General features: G+C 37.1%; 1 protein-coding gene across 1 annotated transcript; it reads left to right on the forward strand.

Moving 5' to 3' along the window:
• On the forward strand, positions 1–24,693 carry VCPIP1 (valosin containing protein interacting protein 1). The gene is made up of 3 exons (XM_037505880.2): positions 1–3,029; positions 13,781–13,867; positions 23,782–24,693. Exons 1-3 carry the CDS (start codon positions 317–319, stop codon positions 24,651–24,653), a joined length of 3,672 nt encoding a protein of 1,223 aa, XP_037361777.1. The 5' UTR covers positions 1–316; the 3' UTR covers positions 24,654–24,693.
• Positions 24,694–25,571: the final 878 nt, after the last annotated feature.

Genomic DNA, 25,571 nt, shown 5'->3' on the forward strand with positions numbered 1-25,571 from the left:
GAAGTTGCGCCTGCGCACTCTCAGCGAGGGCGTGTGTGTCTGTGTGTCTGAGGGAGAGAGAGCGAGAGTGAGTGAGTGTGAGTGCGGGGTAGGGTGGTGGCCGTTACGTTCGGGGCAACGGCTACGGCTGTGAAGAAGTAAGAAGAGAAACAACGTCCGGCGCTTCCGCCTTCGCTAAGGAGGAGGAGGAGCTGGTAGCGAAAGGAAAGTGATTCGCTCTGGGCCTGGACTAGACCGAGACGGGCCGGTGGGGGTCTGGGCTATGAGCCTTTGAGGGTCGCTTGGGACGCGGAGCGAGACGCGAGAGCCGAGAGCTATGTCTCAGCCGCCGCCGCCGCCTCCGCTGCCGCCACCGCCTCCTCCCCCCCAGGCTCCACAGACTCCGCCGCCTCTGGCGGCCGCGGCCGGGGCTGCTCCGGGGGGACTCTCGAAGCGGCGAGACCGGAGAATCCTCTCCGGGAGCTGCCCGGATCCGAAGTGCCAGGCGCGTCTGTTCTTCCCGGCCTCCGGTTCTGTCAGCATCGAGTGTACGGAGTGCGGGCAGCGGCACGAGCAGCAACAGCTGCTGGGGGTGGAGGAGGTGACCGACCCGGACGTAGTGCTGCACAACCTACTGCGGAACGCGCTGCTCGGGGTGACGGGGGCACCCAAGAAGAACACGGAACTGGTGAAGGTGATGGGCCTTTCCAACTACCACTGCAAATTGTTGTCGCCCATATTAGCTCGGTATGGAATGGACAAACAGACAGGCCGGGCTAAGCTTCTCCGGGACATGAACCAGGGCGAGCTGTTCGATTGTGCTTTACTGGGTGACCGCGCCTTCCTCATCGAACCAGAGCATGTTAACACGGTGGGCTATGGCAAGGACCGCTCCGGAAGCCTTCTGTATTTGCATGACACTCTTGAAGACATCAAACGGGCCAATAAAAGTCAGGAATGCCTCATTCCAGTACATGTGGACGGGGATGGACATTGCCTGGTGCATGCTGTGTCCAGGGCTCTGGTAGGCCGGGAGCTCTTCTGGCATGCCTTGAGAGAGAATCTTAAACAGCACTTTCAGCAGCACCTGGCTCGATATCAAGCCCTGTTCCATGACTTCATTGATGCCGCTGAGTGGGAGGACATTATCAATGAGTGTGACCCTCTGTTCGTACCACCTGAAGGTGTTCCTTTGGGCCTGCGGAACATCCACATATTTGGTCTTGCCAATGTGTTACATCGCCCTATTATTCTGTTAGATTCTCTCAGTGGCATGAGAAGCTCCGGTGATTATTCAGCTACCTTTCTGCCAGGGCTCATTCCTGCAGAGAAGTGCACTGGGAGAGATGGTCATTTGAACAAACCAATCTGTATTGCATGGAGTAGCTCTGGTAGAAACCACTATATCCCCTTGGTAGGCATAAAAGGGGCTGCTTTGCCCAAACTGCCTATGAATTTGCTTCCTAAAGCATGGGGTGTGCCTCAGGACCTTATTAAAAAGTACATCAAACTTGAGGAGGATGGTGGTTGTGTTATTGGAGGAGACAGAAGTTTGCAAGATAAATACTTACTTAGGCTTGTTGCTGCTATGGAAGAAGTTTTTATGGACAAACACGGTATCCATCCTAGTTTGGTTGCTGATGTCCATCAGTATTTCTACAGGAGGACTGGAGTGATAGGAGTTCAGCCTGAAGAAGTCACAGCAGCTGCTAAGAAAGCAGTAATGGATAATCGCCTTCACAAGTGTTTGCTCTGTGGTGCCCTTTCTGAACTTCATGTTCCTCCAGAGTGGTTGGCTCCAGGAGGGAAACTGTATAACCTGGCAAAAAGTACTCACGGACAGCTGAGGCCTGACAAAAATTACAGCTTTCCCTTGAACAATTTGGTTTGCTCATATGATTCAGTGAAAGATGTTCTGGTACCAGACTACGGATTGAGTAACCTGACAGCTTGCAATTGGTGCCATGGCACATCTGTGCGAAGGGTCAGAGGAGATGGGTCTATTGTGTATTTGGATGGGGACAGAACTAATTCTAGATCCACTGGTGGCAAATGTGGTTGTGGATTCAAACATTTTTGGGATGGTAAAGAGTATGACAATCTACCAGAAGCTTTTCCTATTACTTTGGAATGGGGTGGAAGAGTGGTCAGAGAAACAGTTTATTGGTTCCAGTATGAAAGTAATTCATCTTTGAATAGTAATGTTTATGATGTTGCCATGAAACTCGTTACCAAGCACTTTCCAGGTGAATTTGGAAGTGAAATCCTAGTTCAGAAAGTTGTCCACACTATATTGCATCAAACTGCCAAAAAGAATCCTGATGATTATACTCCTGTAAATATAGATGGTGCTCATGCTCAGAGAGTTGGAGATGTGCAAGGACAAGAGCCAGAGTCACAGCTCCCAACTAAAATTATTATTACTGGACAGAAAACAAAAACTTTGCACAAGGAGGAGTTAAACATGAGTAAAACTGAAAGAACTATTCAACAGAATATTACAGAACAAGCTTCTGTAATGCAGAAACGGAAAACAGAGAAGTTAAAACAAGAACAAAAAGGCCAGTCTAGGACTGTTTCTCCCAGTACCATTCGTGATGGTCCATCTTCTGCACCTGTTACCCCTACCAAGGCTCCCTATTCACCAACAACTTCTAAGGAGAAGAAGATCAGAATAACAACTAACGATGGGCGACAGTCCATGGTTACACTTAAGTCTTCCACAACATTTTTTGAACTTCAGGAAAGCATAGCCAGAGAATTCAACATTCCTCCATATTTACAGTGTATTCGATATGGCTTTCCACCTAAAGAGTTAATGCCGCCCCAGGCAGGAATGGAAAAGGAGCCAGTTCCTTTGCAGCATGGTGACAGAATTACAATAGAGATTCTGAAAAGTAAAGCAGAAGGTGGTCAGTTTGCTGCAGCACACTCAGCTCACACTGTGAAACAAGAAGAAATTGCTGTTACTGGTAAACTTTCATCTAAGGAACTTCAGGAGCAAGCTGACAAAGAAATGTACTCCTTGTGTCTTTTAGCAACATTAATGGGTAAGATCAATTTAATTCAGATGACATTTATTAACTTAATTATGAATATAATACATTTTCTCTGGGGGAAAAAAATCTCTGGTTAACATAGAAATTATTTTCTTTAGTTTCTTGACAGTTAATGGATAGATGTTAATGTGATTCTGTATTGAGTAAATATTAGGAAAACATAACTGGAAAGTGAAACTAGTTTCTTAACTGGATTATTAGCTATAACTAACTCTCCACCCTCTCCCCCTCCAAAACAGACTTGTATCCATTTAAGCCTTTTCATTCACCCTATTCTCACACCTATTGGCTCATTTGTGCCTCCCCACCCTCTTTTCATGTATTTTTACAGTTTATTTTCCTGCATGTCATGTGATTTCAGGACTTCCTGTTTGATGAATTGCAGTTTCTGGTGTTTATGTTTTCACTGCACTCCCAGCTAATAGTCTCTCTCCTCTGTTTCCTGTTCTCCCTTTCCCAGTTCATCACATTCTTCTTATTTGTAAATTAGAGTTTGTGTTTAAGTAATTGCTCAGTGACTTTTTGCCATCTATTGCAATGAAATAACATATATGAAACCTAGGAAATAAACGTGGTTTCTTAAGAAGTATTTCTTTTTAATAATTCAACATAAATAAAGGAAAATACATTGCTGGCCAGATATATACAGTTTTAGATGATTTGGGATATCATGCAGTGGTGCACTATTTATATTATTTTTATTTGCTTTATCTTTGTTTTTAAAACTGTTATTACTTTCTAAGACTTCAAGTAGAAGTAAAATTTAACATATTACATGTTAGAAGGACTTTATTTTTGCTGAGGTTAGAGCTTTTGATGAAAAAAGTGATGTGGGTTTTGATTGTGTTTTCTGAGATACTAAATATCAGTAAATTGAGCCTTGACCTCCCAAAATGAAGCTTATTTATTCCTGGCTTATTAAGATTGGGGACCTAGTAGTTAATAGGACATCTAAAAGCCCTGTACAAATTTATAACTTGATATTGCTCATTTTATTTTGACTGAAATAGTCATTGAATTGGGAGTTATATAAAAAAATGTACTAGGCACTTTATGTATTTCCATCAGAGTTTTTAAGTTGCTTAGAGACTGCAGGAAATAAAGGAAAGATTGTGTGATCTTTGGAGTCAGAAAGGCCTAGAATTTGAATCTTGGCTTCACTACTTATTAACTTCAGTGATTTCAAGCAAACTTCTTAACTCCCCAGTGCTCTAGTTGCCTCCTCTAATACAAAATAGCCCTTGTTGGTACACAGGGTAACAGTAAAGCATTCCTAGAACTCTGAAAATTAAAACAACATAGAATGGATAAAATTAGGCATGTGCAGAAGACACTTTAAAAAACTCAAAATTTTCCAGGTCAAAACCAGGAAACATGTTTTCCTCAGTAGAAAATGAACTCTTGAGGATGTGGCTCATATCTAACCTTCATGCTCAGTACCTGGTATAGGCCCATCGGGTAGTGGGCACTGTGAAATAGTTTTTTTGTTGATTGAATTAAATAAGTGATGTTAACTTGTTTAAAGAAAGGCTTAAATGGAAAGGGCAGAAATTCATGGTCAGCATAGAAGCTTGAAAAAGAAGTGAAAATCAGACTTTGGCGGTGATTATATACTGCTGTACAAAGGGAACAGGTAGATCATTGCCAGTTCATGAAAATTCTGGTAGGTAGAAGTATTTCTGTTGATGGGAAGTAATATTTGATCAACCCTTAATCATCACCTGGCTAAAAGATCTGTATTCCTTTATTGATTTCATATTCATCAAGCATCTATTCTGGTCACTTATTTAGGTTTCCTAATAAGAGTATTGATATACAGGTGAGAGTGCAGATGAGGAGTATGTTCACTCAGAAGGCTGTGTTCTCCATTGCAGATTAATAAATTGGCATGAGTAAGATTTTGATCAGTATCCGGTCAGCATGATAATTTACTTCATAATAAAAATTAGTAAAATATAATTCTGGTTTATAGTCACTTTCTGAGTTTGGTTCAAGGGTTCTGGACATGAATATTTGAATACTAGACTGCATTGCAATGAGTTACCAAGATAATGTTTTCCTTCTTCAGCTTCTACATTTGTGCTGCTACCCCTATAAATCCACAAGTTCCTTAAAATATTTTAGTTCCACTCTCAAGTCAAAATTTAAGCATAAAAGAGTATTTTGGTAATTACAGTGGTAGCATTTGATAGACCCATCCTCTGCTGTAAAATATTAAGACAGTAACTGGTGTGTATTGATCTCTCTTTGTAATTTAGTTTTCTCCCTCTAATTCTCTTGTAGTTATATTTGAATTATGTCAAAGATAAATTCTTTTTTTAAAAAAAGGTATTCTTAACAAAAGTGTCAATTTCAGAAAAATAATATATACACAACTTTATGTAAAGAATGCTGGGGAACTATTGATTAGATTGCCAAGGGCTGGAAGATGACAGGGCTTATTTGGAAAATTGCAAATTTCAAAGTACAGAAATTACTTTGTGAATTACCACATACGAACTAAATGGCTGATAAATTAGCTTAGAAAATAACTCATCAAGATTTATGCTATTGAATATAACTGGCTCATTCTCATTTAGGTTCATGCTTAAATAGCACCTTTTTTTTTTTTTAAGATTTATTTATTAATGCATACAAGAGGTGAGGTGAAGGCCTGAGGTGCAGGGGGTGAGAGGATTCACTAGTGACAGAGTGGGGAACAGAACAGACAGACTGACTGAAATACACTGCTGAGGGGAGCAGTGGGCAGACAGGAGAGGTCTGCTGAGCCATGTGGATTGCTCCCTGGCCGGCAGGGGATCAAACTTGTGCTGCAGAGGCTGGGGATTGCTTCATAGTGTGGTGCTTATGCTTAACTACCCTTGCTCCACCAGGGAGGCCCTAAATATCACCACCTTATAGAGTAACTTTCTCCTTATCTAAGAACTTGAGAGACCTTTGCCAACCACTCGAAGAATGTTCCCTTTGCCTTCCTACTATCTTCATTCTGTTCGTTACCTCATAGCATCTGTTGCAGGTTTTCATTATCTTACTTGTTGGCTTACTTATTCATGTTCCTCCCCTGCGATTTTATAGGCTCTATGAAGGCAGAGCTGCTAGCCATTTTTATTCACTGATGAGTGCCCTTTCACCTGGTAAAGTATGTGGCACTTAGTACCTGTCAAGTAAATATTTTTTTAATGAATGAATGCAGACTGTTCCAGCAAAATGGATATTCATCTCGTATGAACATAGATTGAGCTAGAGGTACAAAGGTGAACAAGACACAGTCCCTGTCTTTCATAAACCTAACCTGCAGGATCTCAACTTTAGACATTCCATGCTTTTACAGTTTTCATCAACAGATCTCCAGTTTTCCTTTCTTTACACACATCTCTATATGATTGTTTTCCTTACATGGGCTCACTGCTAGCCAGGGAAGTGTTTTTCCTTTCCTTTGTTTTTAGAATATTTATTAAATAGAATTTGTATTTGTTTTTCATTTATATCTATAAGACAACTGCATCAGTCTTTTGCTGGTCACTTTGAAGCACATGATGACAGTTTCTTTTTTTTTAAAGATTTATTTATGCATACACGAATTGAGGTATAGGCCAGAGGTGTGGGGGGTGAGAGGATTCACTAGAGACAGAGTGGGGAACATTACAGGCAGATTGACTGAAATACGCTCCTGAGGGGAGCAGCGGGTGAGTCAGGAGAGGTGTCCTGCACCTCTGGATTGCTCCCTGGGTGGGGATCGAACTCATGCTGCAGTGGCTGCGGACAGCTTCATAGGTTGCGTCTTAACTCCTTACGCCACCAGGGAGGCCCCACATGATGACAGTTTAAAATAAACTAGTCAGTTTGAATCACATGATAGTTTAAAATGAAATGACATTGTTATACCTGTAATAGTTCACATTTTAATCTGCTTTATCTAGAGCAATTAGAGCCTATTGAAATTTTTTTTTCCTGTATCATCATCTGCATTGTATGTGAGTAACTAACCCTATACTGTACAATATGTTGTTAAAGTTTCCTGTAGACTAGTTTTTTGTGGGGTTTTTTTTGTGATAGATATGCTAGATGGCACATCATCCCCCATAAATACTAGGCTCATTTCTCTTTTCTTAGTGTTGTATTTTTCTGAGTTTTTCAATTTTCTTTTTTCAAGAGATAAAGGCAGATTAATGAAAAACAGAATTTGTCAATTTGGAGTTACTTTAATAGAGCTAGACTATTCATGATATTTAACCTGCTTCACTACAAAGGTTAGCAACCTTTCAGGGATCGAGGAACTTTTTTTATTTATATATCTTTTATCTTCTTGAAAGAAGTATATAAATTTTTAATTTACATTTTAAAAGTGCACAATATTTTGTAATTTCATAGTACCATTTGATGTTGTAACTGCTTTAGGATGTTACAGAATTACACAGTTATGAATCAAGCAGTTTATGTTTTAGGTAATATTGGTTCTGGATATCATCATTGCATCTTGATTTTTTTTCTTCAAATGTTGAAATAGTTCCAAATCAAATAGTACTTATTGTATATTCTTACTGTTTTTTAAGAAATTATTTATTTATACAAGAGCTAGGGTACAGGCCAGAGGCATGGGGAGTGAGAGGATTCACCAGAGACAGAGTGGGGAACAGAACAGGCAGCCTGACCGAAAGCACTGCTGAGGGGAGCAGTGGGCGAGATAGGAGAGGTCTGCGGCGCCATGTGGGCATCTCCCTGGTTGCCAGGAATTGAACCAGCACTGCAGAGGCTGCAGACAGCTTCACAGCGGCACTCTTACCAGCTGCGCCACCAGGGTGGCCCTGTATATTCTTAGTTTTTACATACCATCTGATAGCCCTCATTGATTTATGTATAGCATATTTCTAATGGGGGAGCAGTCATAAAGCTAAATTTAAAAAAGTGCATATAGATATTTGTTAAAATAAATACATAGGTTGTAAATGGTGATACTTAGAAGATTAAACATTGATTCTATTCCTTTCTACGCTCACGTACTTTGATATTTTATTTTCTCAATTTAAGTATGTATAAACTGTAATTCCCTGTGGCATTTGCATTCCACAGATAGAATATTAATGGACTGAGCTCTGTCCTTTTAGACCATGTGTGTATGCACACATTTACAGTTGGGTTTGTGTAGGTGTATGTATATGATAAATATATTCTTTAATGTTTATGGTGAGACTAAAAGCTGTATGGCCTTGATGACACAAATGTATCTGGGCTTGATACATTTAAGGGACTTGAGTATAGAAGAGAAATGGGCATGTCTTTCTTAGAAATGCTATTGATAAGATAGATAACAATTTTTTATGGGAGGACCCACAGGAAGGATTCTTTCAGCTTGTTGAATACCTTTGGGTTTCTTTCTAATAGAAACAGTTCCATGTTCCTAGTTTAAATGTACATTTTTGTCAGTTTATTTTATGGTCATCGATACTTTGAGTTTAGAATTGATTTTAGGTATTTTTATGGCACTTTAAAAACACCTTTTACATAGAAGATAAATTAAAAATTTACTCACTTTCATAAATTTCAAAGGTAGAGTGCGGGCCTTTTAAACTCACTTTTAAAAACGCCAGGTTTTTATTATTATTATTAAAAGTTATAAAAATAATAATAGTTTTAAAATTTCTCTTTTATTAAAGAGAAAAAAAATCAGATAAACCAAAAGAAAACCATTTTTGATACCATCTTTGACATAACTATTGTTTAATAGAATGGAAGACTGAGGAGAAAGGATTTGAGGAATGAGGAAGAAAAGGTGTGAAGAGGGCTTATCTATGATGATGGCATAGACTGTTTATACATACAATATAGATTTTTTAGTATTATTTTTAAAGATTCATTTATTTATGCATACAGGAACTGGGGTGTAAGCCAGAGGTGTGGGGGGTGAGAGGATTCACCAGAGACAGAGTGGGGAGCAGAACAGGCACATCTACTGAAATACACTGCTGAGGGGAGCAATGCGTGAGGTGGGAGAGGTCTGCAGCACCATGTGGGTTGCTCCCTGGCTGGCCAGGGATCGAACTCATGCAGCAAGTGGCTGGCCACAGCTTGATAGCACTGTCTTTAACACCCTGTACCACCAGGGAGGCCCCTTTTAAAGAAGCAGTTGAATTATAAAGTAAAAAAAAAAAAAAAACCAACTATGGATTAATATAATATTTGCTAGATGCTTTACCAAATGCCTCCTTTTCTCTAAGAGCTTGTTTTCTAATGAAATGGTAAAAAAGTAATTGTTTCCCTTTGGTTTTGTTGTGATTTTGGTTTTTTAGTTTCATGAAAAGAGTACAGAAAGTACCAATAGTTATATAGGTATAACATCGAAACACAGTTATGCTGCTTCAATCAGGTTTGTTTCTGGGCTGTTTTCAGACACCTTTTAAAAGGAAAAACCTCATTTATATTATTCATTCATGTACATTCAACGAATGCTAAGAGTACAGCTTTCTATTGAGCACTGTGCCAGGCCCTGGGAATAGAAAGTCGGGTTGCAGACCTTTTCCTGAATCTGAGAAGCTTCTAGTCTAGAAGGGGAAACAAAAATAAACTAAATTAACCTGCAGTGTATTGAGAGCTATGGTATTCATATGCATAGGATCAGCAGTGGAAGCTACTAACTACCACTCTGAAGAATCCTAGAGGAAGTAACACCTAAATTGATTTTTAAAGAATATAACAATTATTGACCTAGAGCAGTTTGATGTTGTTGCTTTGTAAAAATTAAGGCAGGGAATGATGAGAGGTAGGAGAGGACAAGGACTTAATCTTAGTGTCTTATAGGCCATGAAAAAGGAGCTTGGACTTCAACTTATGATTTGGGGGATCTATTAGGGTTTATTGGGGATCTATTAGCTCAGGAGGCTGTGTGGAAGAGGGATTTGTGGAGAACAAGATCAGAGAGAAAACCAGTTTTAAGGCATTGGCAATAATTCTGGCAAGAGATGGGCCTGAATCATGGCAGTAGTAGAAGGGATGACGGGAAATGACCGGAGGACTATAGGAGACTGAGTGGGACTTGTGCAAAATGTCAGTCCCTGCTTTCTTGCTTCTTACCAACAAACATGACTTCAGTGGAATTTCTTATATGGCAAAGGAAATAATTTTTTTTTAAAGATTTATTTATTTATGCATACAAGAGCTGGGGTACAGGCCAGAGATGCAGGGCGTGAGAGGATTCACCAAGACAGAGTGGGAAACAGAACAGGCAGATTGACTGCAATACACTGCTGAGGGGAGCAGCGGGCGAGACAGGAGAGGTCTGCTGAGCCATGTGTGTTGCTCCCTGGCCAGCCAGGGATCGAATTCGTGCTGCAGAGGCTGTGTATTGCTTCATAGTGTGGTGCTTAACCCCTTGTGCCACCAGGGAGGCCCGGCAAAGGAAATAATTTGCCTGTTTTTTTCTCCCAACTGGTTGTTGATGCCATGGGTTCCTATAAGACTATGAATAGTTCTGTCAAATTTGTTGTAACACAGGTTGACCTCTAGTAGAGGTTTAGTATCAGTGGAAGTGTAACCGGAAAATACCGGGGTGGGCCTACCTGTTGCTGCCAGAAACCAACTGAACAGACACAGAAATTGAATTTCTATATATACACTTTATTTTCAGAAAACCAGTGATCTGAGAGAGCGGGGGTATTTTACCTCAAAAACCCATTCTGACATCTCATCTCAAGCTGGTGTTTTTCTTTTCTTTCTTTCTTTTTTTTTTTTAAGATTTTTATTTATTTATTTACACAAGAACCCAGGGCACAGACCAGATTCATAGGAGGGTGAGAGGATTTACCAGAGACAGAGTGGGGAACAGAACAGGCAGACTGATAGAAATACACTGCTGAGGGGAGCAGCAGGTGAGACAGGAGAGGTCTGCCGCACCATGTGGGACCCTTGCCACCCTGGATGGAACCAATGCTGCAGAGGCTGCGGACAGCTTCACAGTGCTGCACTCAACGCCTGCGCCACCAGGGGAGGCCCAAGCTGGTGTTTTTCTAATGAACTAAAGAGAATTATAGCCATAAGTGTACCCCCCACCACAACAGCCTATCACAGTTGGTGCTCTGGTCTTTGTCATGGCCCCAAAATTTGTCGTCACCTCCTCCTCATCTTGACTCCAGTAGATGCTGTTTTCTTGGGCTTGGGAAAAGGATCCTGTTTTCCTGATGGCATCAATGTCCAGCTCTATCTGATGGCATCACTGGGGCAGAACTTTCAGTCCAAAACAAGAGTTTCAGTTCAAAGAAAACAGATTTTTAATCACGTGGTGTTTGCATGTAGCCTATGTTGTGTAGATGGCAAATCCCTATGCTAGGTTTGGTGCCCTTTCCTTTCTCCCCAGCCCTTATCAGAGAGGGTATAAGCTTTGTAATGATACACAGTATTCAAACCCTGACTCTGCCACTTACCTGTTTGCTTTTGTTCTCTAAACTTGTTTCCTTGTCTGTGAAATAGGGCTTAGTTGTGTTGCTAAAATAAAACTATGTGAAGTATCCACTTAGCTGGGTGGACAGTAGAAGTTTAGATGGTACTTCTCCTTCTCTTAGAACAATAGAGCATGCATGCTCAATAGGACCATATTACTCTGAAAGGAGTAAAAATTGGTTTTGGGGACAGAGAGATAGGGAAAAAGTATTTAATCAACAAAGCTCAGATGCATATGAAACTATATCTGTTTTCAGATGTCGTGGGAGAGGCCTATTAGGAAAATAATGATTAAAAAGGATTGTTAGGGGGAGATAATGAAAACAAGGTTGATAATACTCCAATAGAGTTCTTTCTTCTTAAAGATTTTCTTAAATAAGGAATGTTTGGGTATGTAAAGTATTAAGAAATATCATTTTTCTTATTAATATTTATGTGGTCAGTTCAGGGGAGTTCATTGTTTTGGCACCTATAAATTTTTACCAAAAAAATCTAAATACTACCATGTAATTATTTGATATATTGTCCAAATAAGTGCGATCCTACAGTATTTTATAAAATACTAATAAGTAACATTGATAGTAATTAAAAGGTTTTCACCGTGGAAATAATATCATAGTATTATGAAATGAAAGTTCAACAATCAGAACTTCTACCGGAGGTTATTTAACATTCTATTTTGTGACTCTTATTAATATTCAGAAATTAAAATCAAGCTTCTGTGTGTTCAACCTTAAATTTAGCCATACACTAGTAATGTTGTCTCACTAGGGAATGAGGTGTTTTTGTGTAAGTAAATGTTCTGTTGACTGAAACAAGTGCCAAGACTTTTAAAATGTGTATACTTTAAATTGATACATTGAGCATAGCTTTATCCAATTGCCCTGCAAATTTATATTCTTGTTTATGAATCTGGGGAAAGGTTAACGCTCTCAGAGATTGCATATTCACAACATCAGTATTCTCTATTCAAAGTTCAAATCCAACATTACGCTCTTCTGATAGGAAAGATGAAAGTTAACCTTTGTTAAAAATCAACTAAAGGGCCTCCCCTGGTGGCACAGCGGTTGAGCGCTGGGCTGCAAAGCTGCCCTCAGCCTCTGCAGTGCAGGTTCGATACCCGGCCACCAGAGAGGGTCCCACATGGCTCGCAGACCTCTCCTGCCATGCCTGCTGCTCCCCTCAGCAGTGTATTTTGTTAGTCTGCCTGTTCTGTTCCCAGCTCTCGCTCTGGTGAATCCTCTCACCCTCCCGCACTTTTGACTGTACCCAGTGCTTGTATAAATAAATAAATCTTTAAAAAAAATCAACTAATAAGTGTTCTGATTAAAAAAGTAGTGCATATGCAGTATCATATTAGAAAAAAATAAAAATGTTGGAGAAATTAAACAATCATATTCCACAAGCCAGTGTTTCCTCCATTCTTTATTAACTTCTTAAATAGTGTTTATCAGTCTTAGCTTTATCTTTTTCAGCTTTTTACTGAAATAGGGATCAATAAGGTTGTTAAATGATACTTTTGAAAAAATGTTTTTGTGAAGTATTGATTTGCCTGTTGATAAGTTTTGGACTTCAAAAGATTATTCTGAATCGCTCTCTTCAACAAGTCATTCCACTCCACCCACCCGCCCCCCAGCCCCCAAATTTCTATTTTAAAAAGTTAAGTTTGAAACAACAAAATATATTTTCTTAAGTTTTTTTCTCAGTAGCTCCTTCCACTTCTTTTTGTTTTTAACTTACAGAATATATGTTATATCCTACTTTTTAAAAATGAATATCTTTCTATAGAACCTTTTGTGTTTAGTCCAAGGTTGCAAACTATTTTTCTTTGAGCTGAATTGAGTCTTTAGGTATATTTTGGTTTATATGCCCAGTATAGACTCATGCGGTTGTTGTTTTTCTTTAACTTGGAATACTCTGTTGGGTTTTTAATTTAATTTTTTTGACTCATGCAGCTTTAAAGAGTTTTTTTGAATTAGTTCCTACATTTTAAAATTGGAAGAATTTACGTTGAAAATTCAAATTTCTGCCATCACTTGAAAAACCATATGATTTTAAAAAATTGAACCTGCACCCTTCTGTGGTAAATTTGGCAGAAGCTATCACCTCCTGATGGCTGATGCATTTTCTAGTGTGCCATAGTTCCATCATTCCCTATCATCTCCCTGTATATTTATTATACTGGGCTGCTTCACTCACTTAGATCTGCCATGCAATTTATATTCAAGACTCATTCATATTAAATCAACCGAGCAAGCCAGGATTGAATTATTTTGTTTGTTGCTAATACTGTTTCTGTTTTTATCTTACAGGAGAAGATGTATGGTCTTATGCCAAGGGACTGCCTCATATGTTCCAGCAGGGAGGCGTATTCTATAACATTATGAAGAAAACCATGGGTATAGTTAATTTCTGGGTTTTTTCTTTTTCTTTTTTTTAAAGATTTGTTTATTTATGTATACAAGAGCTGAGGTACAGGCCAGGGGTGTGGGGGGTGAGAGGACTCACCAGAGACAGAGTGGGGAACAGAACAGGCATATTGACAGAAGTATATTGCTAGGGGAGCAGCGGGCGAGTGAGGAGAGGTCTGCTGCGCCATGTGAGTAGCTCCCTGGCAAGCTGGGGATCAAACTTGTGCTGCAGAGACTGCGGACAGCTTCATAGGTTGTGTGTTAACCCCTGCGCCACCAGGGAGGCCTCTGGGTTTTTTCTTAAATAACATCTTTGCTTAAGCTACCGATATTATAAGATCAAGAAAGTTCAGATTGTATTTCCAGTGTTAATTTTAGGGATATATTCTTTGTTAGCAGAATATTTATAACATGATTATCTTGAAATTGCTAACTATGTTTTCTGTTATATTACTGAGAATCTCATCACTTTCTTTTTCCTGTTTGCTCATTTAAATTATGTATGTGACTATTAACATATGAAAGCAAATTTGATTATAATACTGGGAGTATCCCAGAAACAGCTGATAAAGTATTTTTGTTCTTATGTTTTAGCTATGATTATTAAATACCTTGATGCTTTCTGGATTTTAGGAGACAACCCATTTTACATTTAACCTCTGTTCACATTGTATGTGCATTATTTGTAGAGTTTTAAGATCTTAAGAGAAGTGGTTAATATATGTGTTTGGACCTCACATTTTTTTTGAGTAACTTGAGGTGAATGCTTTTTGCCTGAGTCTTTATCACTCTGGCTTATCTTGCATCTTCACTTAACTTGACTTCTGTAGACATTAAGTGCATCACCTCTATTTTATGGTTTTTAGCTCTTCCTTACACTTATATTTCTTCTTAATCACCCTCCAACTTGGCTGTTATAGAAATATTCAAACTTATATAAAAGTAACAAGAATAATATCATGAATTCCTACTTACCCACCTCCCAACTTTAACAATTATTAATACATTTCTATCCCCCTTCTCACCTGAACTATTTTGAAATAAATTCCAGACATAATATAATTTCATGGGTAAGAACTTCAATATGTATTTTTAAAAATAAGAACTCCTTTCTTTTTAAGAAATAACTATAACACCATTATCCCATTTAAAAATTATGAATATAGTAATTTTTAAGGGTCCCCAAATATCCAGTAAGTGTTTAAGTTTCTTTGACTTGTTTAATTTGAGTGTTTCAAAAATAGGGGTTGTTATATTTGAATTGAGGATCAGAAAATGACTGCCTCTCTTCTCTTCTGTCCTGCCCTTCCCTCCCCTCCTTTCTTTCCTTCTTTTTAAAACCAAGATTATTGGGCATAAATTGCATACAGTAAAATTTGCTGTTTCTAGTCACACAGGGATATGAATTTTCTCAAACACATACAGTCATGTAAACAAGTGTAAGCACAGTCAAAATATAGAATGTCATTCAAAAAAGTTAGCTAGTGCCCCTTTGTAATTAATCCCTGACCCTTACTTTTAGGTCCTGGCAACCTCCGATTTGATTTCTGTCTCTCTATGTTTGCCCTTTTCATATCAAAATATAAATGGTATCATAGCCTTTTGTGTCTGGCTTTGATTTAGCACAGGGCTTGGCAGACTACTGCCTGTGAGCCATATCCGGCCTGCTGTTTACATATTGTCTGTGGCTGCCTTTGCACTATAATGGCAGAGTTGAATAGCTGTGACAGAGTCTGCAAAACCTAAAATATTTACCATGTTTCCCCTTTGCAGAAAAAAAAATTGATTATTTTTGTTTTAGCATATGATTTTGAGATTCATGTCTCTTTGTATTAATAGTTCATTCATTTTATTACTGAGTAGTATTCAATTATATGGATGCATCACATTTTAAAAAACGCATACCAACTGAAGAACATTTGAGTTGTTTTAAGTTTTTATCTGCCATGAATAGGGCCACTATAAATATTTGTTTACAGGTCTTTGTATGGACATATGTTCTTACTTCCCTTTGGTTAATATATGGGAATAGGATTGCTGAGTCATGTAGTACTTATATATTTATAAAAAGTTTCCAAACCATTTTCTGAAGTGGCACTACCATTTTGTTTTCTTTGTAGCATTGTTTGAGTTCTAATTGCCCTGTGTTCACAGTGGTTGTATCAATTTTTGTTTTTAAAGCCACCCTGGTAGGTTTTTAGTACTACCTTATAAAGGGTTTTATTTGAATTTCCCTAATAAGTAATTTCCCTTAAGCATCTTTTTTTTATATGCTGTCTTTATCTTTATTCTTCCTTATTTTTAAAATGGTTTGAAAAAGATTTTTTTATCTTTTTATCTTTGAGTTTTGAAAGTTCTTTATGTATACTGAGCACACTTCATTTATCAAATAAGAGTTTACAAAATATTTTCTTCTAGTTTGTAACTTGTCTTTCTATACATATAAGCACTGTCAAAAATCAGTTGTCAGTTGTGCATTTGAAAAGGGTGAATATATGCAAAATAAACACAAGTAATTTTTTAAAAATCAATTGACCATATATATGTAGGTCTGTTTCTACAATTTCTTTTCTGTTTTGTTGGTCTGTAGATCTCTCACCAGTACCACAGTCTTAATTATAATACCTTTATAATCTTGAAATCAGTTAGTATGAGCCCTCTATCTCCATACTTTTTTTTTTTTTAAGATTTATTTATTTATGCATATAAGAACTGAAGTACAGCCAGAGGTGCAGGGGGTTGAGAGGATTCACCAGAGACAGAGTGGGGAGCAGAACAGGCAGACTGATTGAAATACACTGCTGAGGGGAGCAGCAGGCAGACAGGAGAGGTCTGCTGTGCCGTGTGGGTAGCTCGCTAGCAAGCTGGGGATCGAACTCATGCTGCAGAGACTGTGGATAGCTTCACAGTGCTGTGTTTAACCCCTTGCAACATCAGGGAGGCCCTATCTCCATTCTTTCTGAAAATTGTTTTGAATATTTTAGATAAATTTCTTATATAAATTTTAGAATCAGCTTGTCAATGTCTACCAAAAAAGTCTGGGACTTCTATTGTGATTGTGTTGAACATATAAATATAATTGAGGATAGGTAATATCTTGGCAACGTTGAGTCTACTGATTTATGAAAATGTCTTTCTATTTAATTTCATCAAAATGAAAAACATTAGCATACAATTCTTGCACCTACTTTGTTAGATTTATACTAAATATTTCATGTTTGGAGGATGCCATTGTAAAAGATAATTTTGAAATATTCTGTTGTTCAGAATATTGTTGGAAGCAAGATTAGATTTTATGAGTTGACCTTGTGTCCTGTGGCCTTGCTAAACTCTTATATTCTAGTACCTTTTTAGCAGATACTCCGGGATTTTCTATGTAGATCATCATGTCTTTTGCAAATAAAAGACTTTTATTTTTTCCCTTTCAATCTGTATTTTGTTTCTTTCTCTTGTCTTAGTGCACCATTCAGTGGTGATTGGGAGTGGCGAGGGTGAACGTCTTTGCCTAGTTCTTGATCTTAGGGGGAGAGAGCATTTCTGTAGATTTTTCAAAAATGCCATTTATCAGGTTGAGGACATTCCCTTCTGTCCTAACTTAGTTTACTGAAAGTTTATATTCTGAATGGATGTTGTATTTTGTCAGTTCTTTTCATACATCTAGTTACATGATCTTATGGCTTTTCTGTTTAGTTTGTTGATAGGGTGAATTGCATTAATTTTTAAATTTTGAACCAACTTGCATGCTAATATTTTGCTAAGTGTCTTTGTGACCATGTTCATGAAGGTTAATGATATGTAGTTTTCTTGGAATGACTTTAATCAGGGAAATGTTGATTTATAAAATAGAGTTGGGAAATACTCATTTTCTGTTTTCTGTTAGATTTTGTGATAGTTTTTATATTCTTAAATGTTTGCTAGAATTCATCAAAGAAGCCATCTGCGCTTGAGGTTTTCTATGTTGGACAGCTTTTAGGTAAAAATTTAATTTCTTTAATAGTGTTCTTAAGTTTATCTCTTTCTTGAATAAGCTTATTAGTTTGTCTTTCAAGAAATCTGTCAATTTAGTCCAAGTTATAATTTTATTGGCATAAAATTATTTGTTGTAGTACTCCCTTACTGTCCTTTTAATATCTGTGAGGTCTAGAGCTCTTTCTGATATTGGCAATTTATGCCTCTCTTATTTTGCCAACCAGTCCAAAGCTAACGGTTTAGCAATTTTATTTATCTTTCAAACTAACAGCTTTTAGTTTCAGAGGTTTTTACTGGTTATTTTTCTGATTATCACTTTCACTTTTGTTCTTTTTTTTTTCTTTCTAATGCTTGTCTTGGGTTTAAATTGTACCTTCTAGTTTCTTCAAGTAGACAGACACTTAAGATTATTGATTATAAATTTTTGTTTTCTAATAAGGCATTTAAAGTTATAAATTTCTTTCTGAGCATCCTCCCCTTTGGTTTTTGTTTCTTCTTAGCTTTTCTTCTTTCACTTCATTCTATTTCTGAGCTGTAGTAATACTAATTGATGGTTTGTAAATGTTAGTGTGTAATTAGGATCGATTATGAGGATCCCAATCATTTAGGAAGTATGTACTTGCATGCAACTGAAGATAACCTTCTTCAGAGTATGTGTGTAATGTAAGTGTGGTTCTCTTGATTATTTTCTGTTAGTTTTGTATTTTGAATTGTTTTTCACATGTTAGCTGTGACATTAATTCAACAGGAGAAAGAATTTTTCAACAAATGGTGCTAGGAAAACTGGATATCAACATGCAGAAAAATGAAGTTTGAGCTCTGCCTCACACTAAATACAAAATTAACTCAATACATATATCAAAAACCTAAGTATAAGGGCTAAAAGCTAGAAAACTCTTAGAAGAAAACAAAGGCATACACTGTTTGACTTTGGATTAGGCAAAACCTTTTTTGGATATGACACCAAAAGTACAAGTAACAAAAGAAAAAAGTAGATGACTAAAAAGCAAACTTTTATGCTGCAAAGGATACCAAAACAAAGTGAAAGACAACCACAAAATGGAGAAAAATTTTACAAATTACATATATCTGGTAATAGATTTGTATGTAGAATATAAAGAATTCGGCAATGAAAAGGCAAATAATCTAATTAAAAATAGGCAGAGGATCGGATATGTATTTCTTCAAAGAAAATATATAAATGGCCAATAAGCATATGAACCAATATTCAACATCATTAACCATGAGGGAACTACACATCAAAACCACAATGAAATAGTACTTCATACTCACCAGGTTAACTATAATCAAAAAGACAGAATGATTGTTGGCAAGACTGTAGAAATATTGGAACTATCATATACTGCTTGTAGGAATGTAAAATAGCACAACCAATTGGGAAAACAGTCTCGCAGTTTGTGAAAAGATTTAACATAGAGTTACTTTACCAACCAGCAATTCCACTCTTAGGTATTTACCCAAGAGAAATGAGAACATGAACACATACAACTTGTACACAAATGCTGCAGCATTAGTATAACAGTCAAAAGTGAACAGCAACACAAATATCCATCAGCTGATGACTGGATAAGTAAGATGAGGTGTATTCATAAAATGGAATGTTATTTAGCAATAAAAAGAAATGAAGTACTGATACATGCTCCATCCTGGATAAACCTTGAAAAGACGCTCCATAAAGAAGGCAGTCACAACAGCCATATTTTGGATTAATCCATTAACATGACGTGTCACAGAATTGGCCTGCCTAGAAACACAGAGAGTAAATCATTGGGTGAGGGGAGAGAAAATGAAAGTGTCTGCCAATTGATCAGGGTTTCTTTTGGGAGTGTTGAAAATGTTCTTAAATCGATTGTGGTGATGGTTTCATAATCTTGAATATACTAAAAACAATTCAGCTTTATTTAAAATGGGTGACTTGTATTTGAATTATATATAAAAAGACATCGTCATTATTAGGAGGCAATTTAGAGTTATGGAGAAAGAATATCTGGGATGATGACTTCTAAGTCTCAGTTTCTTTATTTAACTGCTGTGCCAATAGGGAGGCCCCAGGAAGTTGTATTTTTCTGACAATGACAATTCCAGGGTTGTGAGGATCAAATGAAATCATGCATATAAAGCAGTTAGCAAAGGGCATTTGGTCCCCAATAAATACTTAGCTGATAGGGCCTCCAGGCCTCCCTGGGGGTGCAAGGGGTTAAGAACAGCACTATGAAGCAATCTGCAGCCTCTACAGCATGAATTTGATCCCCGGCCGGCCAGGGAGAAACCCACATGGCAAAGCAGACCTCTCCTATCTCACCCACTGCTCCCCTCAGCAGTGTGTTTCAGTCAGCCTGCCTGTTCTGTTCCCCACTCTGTCTCTGGTGAATCCTCTCAACCCCCTGCACCTCTGGCCTGTACCCCCAGTTCTTGTATGCATAAATTAAATAAATATTTAAATAAATTAAAAAAATAAAAAATACTTAGCTGATACTTATTATTAGAACTGCAGCTGTTGCAGAAGTTTTTATAATTCTTTTGCTATAATAGCCTTTTGAGATGGGTCATTGTCAGAAAGTTACTTTGCCTTTCAAAATACAACTTCTTTGGGGCCTCCCTAGTGGCAAAGGGGTTAAAGTCTCAGTGCTATCATGCTGTCATCAGCCATTATGGCATTAGTTTGATCCCAGGCCAGGAAACTAACCCACAGAGTGCAGCAGACCTCTCTTGTCTCGCCCACTGCTCCCTTCAGCAGTGTATTTCAGTAGATTTGCCTGTTCTGCTCCCACCTGTCTCTGGTGAATCCTCTCACCCCTGCACCCTTAGTCTACACCCCAGTTCTTGTATGCATAAATGAATTTTTAAAAAGCTTTAAAAAGCAACAAAATACAACTTCTTTGAATACTTGTAAAATTATCATTTCTTTTAAGGACAGATTTGTGTGACAATTTATTGTTAGTATCATGTGGTCAGAGAATCAAAGTGTATCAAGTCCTCCTCATCCCCAACCCTACACAGATACCTTTCAAAAATTAGAAGGAACATGCTTCTCTTTATTCAAATCTACCCAAACAGATAGATGGTTATATATACATTTGAACAGAAATATTGTCTGATAAACTATTAATATTCCTATTCATAATATTTGGAGAGATTTTAAAGTTAATTGGCTTACAGACATAAATGACAAATTTAGTTTTAACACTTAGAGATCCTTTAACATTATAGTGTTAGGTTTTGCTTGTGTTTGAACTTTATAAAAATGAAATTCTGCTGTATACTTTGTGACTTGCTTCTTTTGTGGAACTCTTTTTTAGATCTATTCATGTTGATGGGTTCAACTATAGTTCATTTGTTTTCACTGCTGCATAGTATTTTATTGTATTAACACAATTCATCTTTTGTTCTCCTGATAAATTTTTGGGTAGTTTCTGGTTTTTTGATCAAAGGAAGAATGTAGCTCTATTAGTATATTTGTCTTTTGGTGTGTATGTGTAATGAATTGTTGATAGGTGATAAAGAATTTTTTTAAATATTTATATATTTTTTTCATCATTGTTCATTTTTGTACAATGTTTGCTTTCTCCTCTCAGGTGTAGCCCCTTGTGCTCTTCCCTTCCCTGTTTGATCCCCCTCCCCTGCAAAATGTCTCTGATTTATAGTTGCCTGCTAGTTTTTTTTGTTTCTATTTTTCCCTGATCCCCTTATTTAGTCCCCTCTATATTCTTCCTATAAGTGAAACCATCCGATATTTTTCTTTTTCCTTTCTGAGTTATTTCACTGAGCATAATCTCTTCTAGCTCCATCCATGTGATAATAGAGAAATTTTTAAGTACCTTGCTTCTCAAAATTCTGGGGATTTATAAAACCTAAGTAATTGTGCTTAAAGGAAGTACAACACTTAAATTATTTGCATTGATTTTTAAAATATATTTTTAAAGTTTTATTTAATAATGTGAAAAGTTTCAGAAGTATTAAAAGTATTGAAAATCACCTATAATTTAAAAATATTTGTCATATATAACAAGTTTTTGACATAATTATAGCAGTTAGATTTGCTTCCAACTATTTTATCATCATACACATTTTACTGTACATATAAGGCATAAGTTTCTTGTTTATATCAGTATCAATTGTGGCATAATCCTTCTATCAAGTAGATAGATCATAATTTTTTTAAAGATTTATTTATGTATGCATACAAAAACTGGGGTACAGGCCAGAGGTGTGGGGGGGTGAGAGGATTCTCCAGAGACAGAGTGGGGAGCAGAACAGGCAGACTGACTGAAATACACTGCTGAGGGGAGCAGCGGGCGAGTCAGGAGAGCTGTGCTGCACCTGGCCACGGATCGAACTCATGCTGCAGTGGCTGTGGATAGCTTCATAGGTTGCGTCTCAACCCCTTGTGCCACCAGGGAGGCCCAGATCATAATTTTTTTAACCATTCACTTCCTGTTGGAAGCTTAGATTATTTCCAGTATTTTGCTCTAAATAATACTATGATGAACTTGTGTGGGACTATGAGTCTCTCCAGGGATAGCCAAGGGGAAGCATCACAGTAGCAGCTTGGAAACAGTTGCAAAACTCTTTTTATCTAATAGAGGAATTAAAACTATTGACTGCCTGATTTATTTTAGTCACTCTGGTGTGTGCTTTTCTCATTTACTCCCCAAATAATGGAGTGAAATGAATAGCATATACTTATTCACTGTATTATAATGACTCTTTGTATGTTTCCTAATGCCTACAAAGCATTCCAGAGTTCACTCGTCATTCATCACCCCTGAGTTTCTGTAGTACTTATTAACATTATCGTTCATTTCTAACTAGTTTGCTTCTGCTTTTATATTTTGTGAAAACATCCATTATGCACTTTATGCTATTAAAGTTATTAAAAGTACTCTAATTCATTGTGCTTTTAGTATAGGAAATCTATGGTTTCTTAAATTTGAAGATCTTTTTATTCACATACATGTATTTAGAGTATATTCACAAATTTAAAATGTAAGATTATTGGATAGTTTAAAACATACACTCAACTTTGATTTCCAGAGTGGAACAAGTATAGACTTTTGGAATACCACACAGTGAAATCAAATTCCCTATCTAGAAAATAAAGAGAAGCTTGCTTTTCAGTTCTTATACTCTACTGCTATGGTAGTTGATTATGAGCAGTAACTTGCTGTGGACCATTTGAGGAACATCCATAATTCAGGTCTACTTTAAATGGTTTTAACCTACTGGAGAGGAGAAGAGTGCTGGCTTGAAACACAACTATTTCAAGAAATTGAATGGAATAATGCTCTTTTTAATTTACTGTGACCAATTGTCAATTCTGGCAATTATACTGAAGTCACAGTGTATTAATCTTAGCTTTGCTATATGTGCCCTCATAGTGCTACATTAACTATGAAGTATTTTATTTTGAAAGGATTTTTTTTTAAATATTTATGAAAAAAGATACACCAAACCACACTGAAAAAACAACTTTCATTGTTGTGTTCTATAATTCAATAGAATTACTTATGACTTTTAATTCAACACACTGTGCAACACTTTTCCATTACAGGTATTTTTGCTAAGTTTATCCTTAAGAGTTTTATTAACTAAAGTATATTTTCTTATTGCTTTACATTGTGTTTTCCTTCTGGTTCTCAGAAGGGTTTTTCAAGCCCTTTCCTTATTTTGTAATAGGCAAATGACATATTTCTAAAAACATTTCCTGGGAAACTAATTTAAGAACTATGTTGATGTTTCTTTTTTGTAGTATTATCAAATTCTATTAGTAAATATAATTAATTTTCTAGTTAATTTTGTTTTGAAAGCTGTTATTTATAAATTGCTATTGAAAATTAACTATTTCAACAATAACTATCTTATCATACTTGTAAAGTAAGATTTTAATGTTAAATATCCTTTTCTTTCTCTAGGTATGGCTGATGGCAAGCATTGTACTTTTCCACATCTACCTGGCAAAACATTTGTCTATAATGCTTCTGAAGATAGACTGGAGTTGTGTGTGGATGCTGCAGGACATTTCCCCATTGGTCCTGATGTTGAAGATTTAGTTAAAGAGGCTGTAAGTCAGGTTCGAGCAGAGGCTACTACAAGAAGTAGGGAATCAAGTCCCTCACATGGGCTGTTAAAACTAGGTAGTGGTGGAGTAGTGAAAAAGAAATCTGAGCAGCTTCATAATGTAACTGCCTTTCAGGGAAAGGGGCATTCTTTAGGAACTGCATCCAGTAGCCCACATCTTGATCCAAGAGCTAGGGAAACTTCTGTTGTAAGAAAGCATAACACAGGGACAGACTTTAGTAATAGTTCCATTAAAACAGAGCCTTCTGTATTCACAACTGCTCCTAGTAACAGTGAGCTTATTCGAATAGCTCCTGGAGTAGTAACAATGAGAGACAGTAGGCAGCTTGATCCTGATTTGGTTGAGGCACAGAGAAAAAAATTGCAGGAAATGGTTTCTTCTATTCAGGCTTCAATGGACAAGCATTTGCGGGATCAAAGTACAGAGCAGTCACCATCTGATCTTCCTCAAAGAAAAGTAGAAGTTGTGAGTTCTTCTGTGAAGTCTGGAAGTCTTCAGACTGGTTTACCTGAATCTTTTTCTTTAACTGGTGGCACTGAAAATTTGAATACAGAAACAACTGATAGCTGTGTGGCAGAGGCACTGGGAGCAGCATTTGCCACAAGGTCAAAAGCACACAAGGGAAATTCAGTGGAGGAGCCTGAAGAGATGGATAGTCAAGATGCTGAGATGACAAACACAACCGAGCCAATGGATCACTCTTGATTTAATTAGAGGTTAATAAAGGCAGGATGTTTATTGTGAATATGTAATATTTGTTGGCTGGGCCACATAACTTGATTAGTCATTAAAAATCTTGTACGTATGTAATTCTAAGATTATATCTTGTTATTCAGTGCATGATAGCAAGTGTGTGATTGGCAAATAGCTTTTAATATACTGCTGCCCAGGCTGGCTCTGAATTCCTATAAATTAGTTATTAGATCGGTTGAGATGAATTTCTTCCATATGTGGCTTATTGGAAGTTCTTTGTAATTTTAATTCTATGAAAGTCTTTTCACGTTTCAAACATGAAAATTCTCTTAAAAAATAGGTTTGATTTCAAAAAAAGGCTAAAAGAACAAGGAATAAGGAAGAAATGAGATTTTGCTAATGTTCATGTCATCAAGGTAACCATCCCACGTATTTATTAGTGTCTAAGATTTATGTAAATTTGAAGGTTATCTGAACTAAATTGTATCTTAGAATTCATAAAATGACTTCTTAGACACTGGGATCCTGACATTTTTGTGAAAGTAAACACATTCTTAGAGATACGTACTCTTGGCGAAAATATCTTGAGAATAGTTTGTAATGATACAAGATTTTCTGATTTGAGCAAGGTTAGGGGGAAAATATGTGTTCCAGAATGATAAAGTCAAGGTGATTCAGTTACTGTTGCTGTCTGAGCCAACACAGCCAATTGTGTGCTCTATTGTTGATAATATGTTACCATTATTTTTGAATCCTGGGCTGGTTAAACGTACCACCGAATTTTTTTTTCTTTAATCTTGCAGAAAAGTTGATTGCAAAGTGTGGTAGAAACTATAAAAATAATGGTAGCAGTAGTTAATCTCTAATTTTCAGTTTGTCAGATTCACAGAGAATTTATAAATAAGAATTTATCTTTATGAATGAGTTACA

Source organism: Talpa occidentalis, unplaced genomic scaffold, assembly GCF_014898055.3.
Source record: "Talpa occidentalis isolate TD23 unplaced genomic scaffold, MPIMG_talOcc4v2.1, whole genome shotgun sequence".
NCBI lineage: Eukaryota > Metazoa > Chordata > Mammalia > Eulipotyphla > Talpidae > Talpa > Talpa occidentalis.